The sequence below is a fragment of the Montipora capricornis genome, chromosome 8 (assembly GCF_036669925.1).
Source record: "Montipora capricornis isolate CH-2021 chromosome 8, ASM3666992v2, whole genome shotgun sequence".
Classification (NCBI taxonomy): Eukaryota; Metazoa; Cnidaria; class Anthozoa; order Scleractinia; family Acroporidae; genus Montipora; species Montipora capricornis.
In genome coordinates, this window is record NC_090890.1 from 33,022,855 (window position 1) to 33,033,045 (window position 10,191).

At 42.2% G+C, this 10,191-nt stretch overlaps 3 protein-coding genes across 3 annotated transcripts; all 3 read right to left on the reverse strand.

Moving 5' to 3' along the window:
- Nucleotides 1-5,330: 5,330 nt before the first annotated feature.
- On the reverse strand, nucleotides 5,331-5,921 carry LOC138013948 (uncharacterized). Its single transcript, XM_068860980.1, has one exon. It carries the CDS (start codon nucleotides 5,919-5,921, stop codon nucleotides 5,331-5,333), a length of 591 nt encoding a protein of 196 aa, XP_068717081.1.
- Nucleotides 5,922-6,022: 101 nt separating this feature from the next.
- Nucleotides 6,023-6,658, reverse strand: LOC138013949 (uncharacterized). The gene has a single exon (XM_068860982.1). The coding sequence runs from the start codon at nucleotides 6,656-6,658 to the stop codon at nucleotides 6,023-6,025; it is 636 nt and encodes a 211-aa protein (XP_068717083.1).
- A 52-nt stretch (nucleotides 6,659-6,710) lies between these two features.
- Nucleotides 6,711-7,640, reverse strand: LOC138013950 (uncharacterized). Its single transcript, XM_068860983.1, has one exon. It carries the CDS (start codon nucleotides 7,638-7,640, stop codon nucleotides 6,711-6,713), a length of 930 nt encoding a protein of 309 aa, XP_068717084.1.
- Between the last annotated feature and the right edge of the window lie 2,551 nt (nucleotides 7,641-10,191).

Sequence of the window (10,191 nt, forward strand, 5' to 3'; positions counted from 1 at the left end):
AAGTGAAGCTATGATCCTTGCAGTTATGAACGCAATTTTAGCAATTGCGAAAAGAGGCCTGAAAAATTCAGGGCCTCGACGGGGTTTGAACCCGTGACCTCGCGATACTGGTGCTAACCAACTGAGATATGAAGACCACTGATGTTGAGAGCTGGTCATTCCTAACAACCTTCATAGTTCATTCGCACCTGTATCGCGAGGTCACGAGTTCAACCTGTTGAAGCCCTGAATTTTTCAGACTTCTCTAGCAATTGCTAACATGATTGCGTTCATAACTGCGGGGATCATAGCTTTACTGGATTTATTATTTCCTCACAAGACCAAACTTTTTCGACCAGAGCATATTACCATCACATCACCAAAGATGGAACAGACCCGCAGTGCTCCATCTACCACAAATCACAAGAAACTACTATATTGACCATTTATTTTCGGGCAGCCCAGAGCTGGCAAAAACAGAATATATGCATCGTCATAACAACGTGGCAGCCTACGAACACTTGAAGATTTGTATATAAACAGTACGAAATACATTCAGCAGGCAAATGGTACGGACACGTCCCAAGAACGGTAGAGGAAAAAGGTGATGTCACCATCCAGCATGATATGCCTGTTCATACAGACAAAGAAATAGCTGCTAATCGTCCTGACATTGTTGTTAAGAACATGCGAGATAAAAAATGCAGTTTCATTGATGTGGCCTCCATCAGACAAAAATATTTCTACTAATAAGGTTTCGGAAAAGTCATCTATAACAGATGCATGATCTGGAAACAGAAATCGCAAGAACGTGGCAGATGAAGATAGAGATAATCCCTACAGTCGTAGCTATTGTAGGTGCAGTGTGAGTTATTAAACAAAGATTCAGAGAAGCTCATCATTGAAACCTTACTGGGGGAAAATCAACCTCAAGGAAATTCAAAAGACAACATCCCTGGGAACTGCACATATTCTGCGGAAGGTTCTATCAATCATACAAAACGAGGACAGAGAACCCTCCAGTGCCTTTGGGGAAAAAATGCTTCATCATGAACTGAATAATAATAATAATAATACGTTTATTCAAACACGATAAGGGTTAAAGCTTGATTATCTGTCAAAAACATCTGAAACATTGATCGACAGAAACTTTGACAACTAACCTCACGTCCTTTTAATTTGAATACTTCGCCATCATATCGCCCTTAACAACGTCGTCGACTTTTACATTCCCATATAGGCATGCGCAGTAAACATGTCAAGGAATCCAACGTCGCCGTAGTGCAAACGTCGTCGATTCGTAAGTTCCTTAATATATTTTAATCACGACCCGGTCTATTCTTTGGACTGTGATAACATTGCTTTTATCTCAACATTAGCACGTTACGTTTCCCTGTTTGTTCTCATATTAACAGGTACAGCTGTTTCGTGAGAGGTTGTCCAAAAGAAGCGTAAGAGCGTTCGTGACAATGCCGAAAGATAGTATGAAACAGTATTCAGTACAATTAAGTAAAGTACGATCGTCCGGGTGAGTGTAGTCCTGAGAAGGACTGTTTGAGATGACATGTATTCAGTGTGCAGTGAACGTCCAGAATCGAAGATGCCACGACCGTACAGTGAAGACCTACGATGGCGAGCTATTTGGATAAAAGGGTTCTTAGGATATAGCGTTGAAAAAGTGGCAGTACGCGCAGACTTACGTTGAAGCCCTCTCCCGCTATCACGCTACCAAAACACGTCCATAAACAAGAGGGTTCAGCAAAATCGATGGTTCTACACGTGCGCCACGATTTTTGGTACATTTCTTAAACTTTCCCTGCGAAACATGACATAAAATATAAGTAAGGTTAAAGTCTTCAGATCTTACTTTCTCTGTGAATCCTAACCCTTTGTAACTATAATTCATGTCCTGGAACATTTGACTGAATTTTGAAACTCACTTATATCTCAATGTCAGTAACCCAGCATGAGCATGTATTTCTAAGTGACGTTTTCGATAGCACTGCCGTCATGCATTTTTTCGTTGACTCAAACTGACAGTTAACCGTAATGCCTTTCGGCATTGTCGCGTACGCTTCTATGCTTCTTTTGGACAACCTTTCTCGAAACAGCTCTATGTAAAATTAATGTTTGCTGTAGATGTTAAATGGCAGAATTTTTGTGGTGGATCTCCAACAAGCATGAAGCCAATTGAACAGCTGCAGCTGTTGATATTGCCAATTTTGTTGGCTCCGGCTTTCTTCGTATGAACATTTCTATAAGGCCCCATTCAGACCCCGTACTTTTCATGAACTGAACTTAAAGGGGCTAGGTCACGCTATTTTAGGTAATTTTGTTTAATTTTGTTAATTGAGGGTCGTGAAGGAAGGGGGGGGGGGGGGGGGGGGTCCTAATCCCATTTCCCAGCAATATGTCTTTTTCAAATCCCAGCTCAAGTCCCCACAATCCCAGCCTGTGTTGCTCAAATTGAAATCCCATTCCCATTTTTCTATTGTTTTTGTTTCATGAATCCCAGTCCCAGTGCACAAAATCCCATTTCCCAGCCTCTAAAAAAGGCAAATCCCAGCTCCCATTTTACCCCTTCACGACCCTCTAAATTATGAGCTTTAAACGTCAAATTGGCAGAGCAAGAGTCTTTCATTTGCAAAATCACGGCCACATAACAACTGAGAATGATTTTCCAGCAGTTTTATCCGGGTTACACGCGAGGCCGTTACTAGTGCACCAGATCATTATGTCATTATTGCACAACTCCAGCTTGGTTAAGACAATAGGGCGCTGATCAGATGAACCAATAGCAATATAAAGTTGTGTGTCGTCGGCATACATCATTGCATCTAGTCCGTGTGCGAGAATCACATCTTCCAAAAGCGCAAAGAACAATGAGAAGAGAAGAGGGCCTAGTACCGATCCTTGCGGGACTCCATATAGCAGAATTTTATCAGACGAATCAACTTCCTGAATTCTAACCGATTGGGTTCTGTTTGAAAGATACGATCTGAACCAATTCAAAACTGTTCCGCATATACCATATCGATGTTGTAGCCTTTGGAGCAGAAGTTCATGGTCGATAGTGTCGAAAGCGGCCGACATATCTAGCATAACCAAAACCACCTCCTGTTTAGCACTTAGGATGTCATTCAACACGCGTAATAGCGCGGTCTCAGTACTATGAAAGCGCCTATACGCCGACTGCAACTTGGCCATCAAATGGTTGCCGATAAGATAGTTTATTGTTTGAGTGGCCACTACATGTTCCAATGTTTTCGACAGAAATGGAATGTTAGTAATCGGACGGTAGCTAGAAAATAATTCATGGTCAGCTGTTTGCTTTCTTATGGATGGTCTGATAACTCCTTTCTTCAAGGGCATAGGAAGCACACCAGATGACAGTGATGCATTAATAAGCCCAGTGATGGGACCAGTTAGAGCCTCAGCTGCCTCAGCAGATTGTATCACAACCTGCGTTGGTATCGGATCAAGGGATTTAGGCTTAGAATGTAAAATAGTGTCCTTAATTGAGGCCTCTGTCATCATTGTGGCAAACTCATTTAGTGCGAATTGGCAAGGAGGCTGATCGATGGTAACAGACATGTTCCGGGCTGCTAAGTTGTTATTCTGTAAGTCAAACCTGAGTTTCTGTATCTTGGTAAAGAAGTAGTTGTTGAATTCCTCCGTGAGAGAGTGCAGAGACGTGCGAGTTGGTAACACAGGGACAGGTTTTTAATACCTTGAATAATCCATCGATCACTTGAAATAACTGTTTCTCATCTGAGTTTGCTATAAGCCATTTATAATAAACAGATTTAGCAGAGTTTACCTCTTTTGTATATGACCTGCAGAAATCAGTATAAATCAAGCGATGAACCTCCAGGCGGGTGGATAGGTATCTACGTTCATATTGGCGCCTTTGCTTTTTCATAGCTCGCAGACTTTCATTAAACCATGGCGCACGGGGACGCAATGTAATGGTTCGGATACATTCTGGAGCATGTTTATCTAAAAGTTCTCGCAAGACCTGATTATAATTATCAGTTAAACTGTTGACATCAGTTGAAGTGCCACGTATTTCTGAATGAAGCGAAGAATTCAAAATATCGCTGTTAAAAGCTTTCATGTTTATCTTCCTGAGCTGTCTTTGCTTGACAGCTTTCCTCGTTGGTTTTGGTCTTAAAAAGGCAATGGAACTTATCACTGCATAGTGGTCAGATTGCATGCTGGACACTATCTTGAAATCAGATAACATTTGGTCATTCTGTCTATCAATAAACAAATCTAATGTGTGTCCACTACGATGCGTAGGGCCACTGATATATGGTTTTTGACCCACAGACTCCAGTAAATCCCTAAACATGCAGGGACGCATGAGTAACGATGAGTGTTGTCGAGCAGTTCCATGTGAAAGTTATAATCACCGGTCAGTAACAAGTATCCAGGACTAATGCTTATAGTCTCAAGGAGAGATGAAAATTCCCTAAAGAAAATGGTAGGAGTTGTTTCTCGATTCTACTTAGACGGTTGACTAATTACAAAAAGGACGCCTGTTGAGCCGAAATTCCCGGCTAAGCCAGGCGATAGGAACAGTTGAGCCGTGCCAAATTAAATAGCCGTTCTTAATTGATTTAGACGCCGAGCTCTTTCTGTACTTAATTCACTGTATTAAGTTCGGCTAGGAGTCAGGGGCACCCAACGATAATCTTCGGTGAAATATTTATTTATTTGTTTATTTATTTATTTATTAACTTTTCTACTGCATACCTGATAAATACAAAAAATATATATATTGTTAGGATTTGCGACGAGACACTGAAGCGTAACACAACTTTAACCCACTGGACTCGGCTACACATCGATTTACAAACGGGATGTATACGAGTGAAATGTTACGACATACAAAACCTTCGATAACAAGAGCGGGAACAACAACGAAAGTCACATGACACTCTAAGTCCTACACACTAGGGTGGGGTTAGTATAACTATTCATAGGTTTCTTTATCATTCTTCCAGAACGAGTACGGGTTGTAACATTCTCCCCACCTTGTCCTCCTTCGGGGAGGACAACGCTCAATTTAGGCTTGGAAAGAGGTACACTTGCGGCATGAACAGTGTTCGTTTGCGGCTTCTCCCCACCATGGAATGGATCCTTTGCTTCGGGGCTTACTTGTGAAGCTGCTGACTCAATCTCTAACTTATGTAAACGTTGAACGGGTCTGTTGTAGAAACTGTTATGCACTCTAACTGTAGCGGTCCGTACAAGCCCGTCGTTACCTAGATAAACCCTTTCAACTTTAGCCAACGGCCATTTGGTGCGCGGCACATTGTCGTCAGAGATAAGTACAATGTCGCCTGCTAGAATTGAAGGGATCTCTCTATTCCACTTTTTCTTACCGATAGGAAATGTAGGTACTCTTGTTTCCAACGCTTCCAGTAGTGATTGAGTAGTCTCTGCAGGTACAGATGCCTTTCGACAGTCCTCTTACTGGTCTCCTCTAAGCTACTTTCTTCCTTTTCCGGTAACTGGTTAATTGGCCTACCGATTGCAAGATGAGCAGGTGTAATAGGTAACAGGTGTCTGCAATCATCACTTACTGCTGTCAACGGCCGCGAGTTAATGATACCTTCGATTCTGACCAGCAATGTGTTAAGCTCAGAAAAGCCGAGAAGTGCCCTTCCAAGGACCTTACGCAGTGGTTCTTTTAACGCTCTGCAAAATCGTTCCCACCATCCACCTCTCCATGGGGAACGCTCTGTGATGAATTTCAACTTGATCTCTCGTGATGAGAACTCTGACTTGATTTGATCTTGATCCAGCGTACTCCACATTCTTTGATTTTCAGTAGTGGGTTCATCGTATAATTTTTGAATTTCCCTGCTTGCTGCCTTGAAGGTTTGTGCATTGTCTGACCACACTGTATGGCAAAGACCTCTGCAACTCGTCATGCGACTAAAAGCTTGTAGGAACTCATCAGTCGTCAAACTATGTGTAAGTTCCAGGTGAACCATACGAGATAATGCGCATGTGAAAATACACACGCATGCTTTCAGTTAATGTTTAAGCCCTCTTTCACATACAGTGGTCCCGCAAAATCAGTTCCAACATGCGCGAAAGGTCGTGAACAGGAAATTCTCTCCTCTGGCAACTGACCCATTTTCTGGGCACAAGGTCCAACTCGTTTAACCTCACGTCTTCCTTGAGTTAGCCAAACTTTCTGCCTTAAAGTTGATAATACCGTTCCTGCACCAGCACGCAACATGTTCTTATGTACATCTTGCACCATTTTGGCAACTTCAGGATGTCCGTGAGGCAAGATTATTTGAGGCTTGCTCTGTTCGGGAAGATCAGCAAACTGTAGTCTCCCATCAACTCTTAATACCTGATCATCTCTGTCATAATAAGGGTCCAGTTTCAGGAGGCGGGTGTTACTGGGAAGTATCTCTCCCGCTTTCAGTTTCTCGAATTCTTCTTTGTAGACCACTTCCTGCACCCACAGACAACATTTAATCTCGGCTTGCCTCACCTCGTCCGCCGACAGTTCCCTTTCACAAGACCTAGATTTAGTCTTAAACAATTTGACCGCTCTCAATACATAAGCAGTTACTCGAATCAACTTTAACCATGTCCCGTAGCGTGACATATCAATCAGTGGTTCTGCAACGACTAGCTGCTGTATACACATGGGTAGTTCTTTTTTCCTCGCAAGCTTTGGCAGGAGCAGCTTCGTTTTCGGGTTAAGTGGGGAGTGGTTCACAAGACGAAGACATCCATTGGGGTCCATTCCACCACAAAGTTGAAATCTTATCACTACAGCTTAACCCACGCGTCAACAAGTCTGCAGGATTCTCCTTACTTGCACAATACCTCCAACACTCAGGATCCCATGTTGACTGTATCTCAGCTACACGATTTGCAACAAATGGCTTCCAGGAAGAACTCTGCCCTTTTATCCAATGCAGTGCCACCATACTATCTAACCAACACACAGAGTTGTTGCAGCTAAAAGATGTGACTCTCCCTCGATGCTTCGGAAATGGTATTACGCAGGACTCTGCGGTAGAGGTGCATGGTTTTGGAGATGCTTCCCTCAAGGCGTATGGAGCAGCAGTGTACATTCGAATAAGAGACAAGCAAGGCAATGTATCCTCGTGGCTGGTAATATCGAAGTCCAGAGTCGCGCCCATTAAGACGGTGTCACGTCCAAGGCTGGAACTTTTAGCAGCAGTTGTAAATGCCAGGTTGCTAAAATTTGTGGTAAGGGCTTTGCCAATGAAGGTGGCAAGAGTTGACTTCCAACTTAACCACTTTGCTTTAATGTCACTATCTAACGGGTCATCCCAGTGTAACCCTTTCAACCACAACTCTTGGAAAAGGATTTTGGCTCTAACAGTGAAGGGTGATATCAGTCCCAGTGGGTCAAACATTTTCGATGCCAGACTAAGTAGACTTCTCTTTGACATTGGATCATGGGATGAGATGATTCCACTCGGTGCGAGGAATCGAAAGTGGTCAGAGTTCAAGTCCCATGACACGCCAAGTGCTTTAAGGGGGTCGCTCGAATTGAACTCCACGAATGGCGATGAGGCTCTTTTAGCTGGGTCAATAGCATCCATTACTAGCTCTGAGTTACTTGCCCACTTGGTCAAATTGAATGCCGCTGTCATCATGACATCTCTTGTTCTATTTCATCTTCTTGAGTGTCTGCATATTTCAACTCCCATTTTTCTAATAACTGAGGTGGTAACTTGGTCTAAAAAAGGGGTAACAAAATACATCCATGGCTCATTAGATTTTCTCCAAGAGCCTCTAAAGCTCTAGTTCTGTTCATAAAAGTACCATAGAGATCTTTGAGGGAGGATGCATTAACAACAGACTTAGCTAGCATCCATCTTGATGACAGATTTCACTAGAAATGAGATGATCATATGTTTTCTTCCATACCTGTGTTTAAGGCATTCAACAGCTGCTTCATAATTTGCTCCAGTTACTTCAAATCCGTCTATTGCTTTCAAGGCACTTCCAGTTAGCACCGAGCGTAGATAAGTAAATTTCTGAACATTTGGTAAATCAACATTGTTATGCACTGCAGCTTCAAACTGATCCCAGAAGTTTTGAAATTTTAACACATCGCCATTAAACTTTGGCAACTAAATTCTCGGTAATTTCAGATTTGAGGATACACAACTGTCACTGTAGAGCAGCATCCACAGCTTTATCTACTTCACTCAGAATTTTTCCCCATCTGCGGAGTTCCTCCTCTATCATATCCTCTGCAACAAGCGCGATTGATTCATTTCTCAGTTGAAGATAATTCTCATGGTACTCAGTTAGCCTTTCAATTCTCCACTGTACTTTGATTTTATTGCTTGCATTTTGACTTAGATACAAAATATCCTGAATAAACGCATCCATATCCATTTGCAAGGCTCTGGCTTTACGTCTAATCGAACTAACTCCTGAATTTAAACTTCACGTTTCACTTGAAGAGGTTCCTTCGAAGATTCGGCGAAATGCGAACCTTCCTTTAATTCTGGTACAATGATATCTGACTTCGAATCATGCTGAGCGTTCACTAACCTTTCCACTAAGACGTTTCTCTTTCCAGTAGTCAGCAAGCCCTTTTTTCCAAGCATTTCACGAATTTGATCGACTGTGAGTTGAGATAAGTCCTCCATTTTGCTCGAGGAACCGGTGGCCATCCTAACGCCCACGTGGTTGCAACTGACGACCTTGCAAATTTACTGCTGAAATATCTTCTTGAATCCGGCTGTGAAGGACCATGTTAGGATTTACGACGAGACACTGAAGCGTAACACAACTTTAACCCACTGGACTCGGCTACACATCGATTTACAAAGGGGATGTATACGATTGAAATGCTACGACGTACAAAACCTTCGATAACAAGAGCGGGAACAACAACGAAAGTCACATGACACTCTTTATCATTCTTCCAGAACGAGTACGGGTTGTAACATATATAGTGGCAGGGACACCGCAACAGCGGGTATAGCCAATTATATGTGTTTGGGAGAGTAAACCTGTTCTAAAAATCTCGGTTCTACGTTGCCAAACAGCTATAACATTCTTTTCTAAGACCACCTAAAAGTTTCGCAACCAGGGAAAATTAGTCCCTATAAGGCCTTGAAGTTTTCGGAAGGGATCTTTTTCCAATTTTGGGCACTAAACTGAAGGTCACCTAGCAGTTTCGGATGAGCAAATGGTTCCTTGGGAAGTTCTTTGAAGGCCACGTTCAGCTGGCAATTTCTTCAATGAAGATGTCATTCCCTAGAATTTTCGAACACTTCAAGTTGTAGCTTAAGATATAAGGCTTTCGGCTTAATTTATTCGTTGGGTGCCCTTGAAGAGACTTAGTTGCTTTAATTGTTGCACGTAAGAGGTCGCAACTGGAGTAAAAGGTGAGACTGTCGGAATAGATAAGGGTGAGACAAGAATGAGTGCGTATCGAGGAAATGGGTTGTAGTTATTGGTGGAACAAAGATAAGGCGTACGCAACATCAGATATGCTGATGACACAGTCTTGATGAAAGGCTCCGATAGTTTTGGACCAAGTAAAGAGTGCCCGCAAAAATACGGATTGAAATTAAATTCGAAAACGAATAGACATAGGCAATGGCAATAATTACCTGCTAACAGACGTCTATTATCTTTTTGCGTTCGCTGGGCTGAAAAGAGGTCAAAAGAGACCTCTACTAGCAGGGAATGGTGATGAGCAAAGCTAACAGGAAGAAAGAGCCGCAAATTAAAGACAGCAAACTGAAAGTCGACTGAGAAGAGATCAAAAATTACAGTGGTTTTCAGGAGTTTTGTGTTTGTGGACGATGGATGCATGTAGAGACGTGCAAGGTAACGTTTGGAAGTTTTCATCAAAATATGATAAGGTACGTACTATATTAGACAAATACTTGACATCGGTTGGAAGTGGAACACTGGCATGCCTTCATTTGAATACTTTCTTTCCTTAGAACAAATAAAACTTGCGTTTGGCAAACAACGCCTCCTCCAGCGTATTGAACTCAATAGAAATCATGCAGAATATTTAGCCCTTTTTGACAAGGTGACAAAGACCTTGCATGAAATGAATTAATTAACGTTATCGCTTATCTGGTATGAAAAAAATTCTGCTCCTTGGCATTCTGACTGTTTACATTTGCTATTCAGTAAGACTTGGTAAAGAGACTCTACGCTGATAAA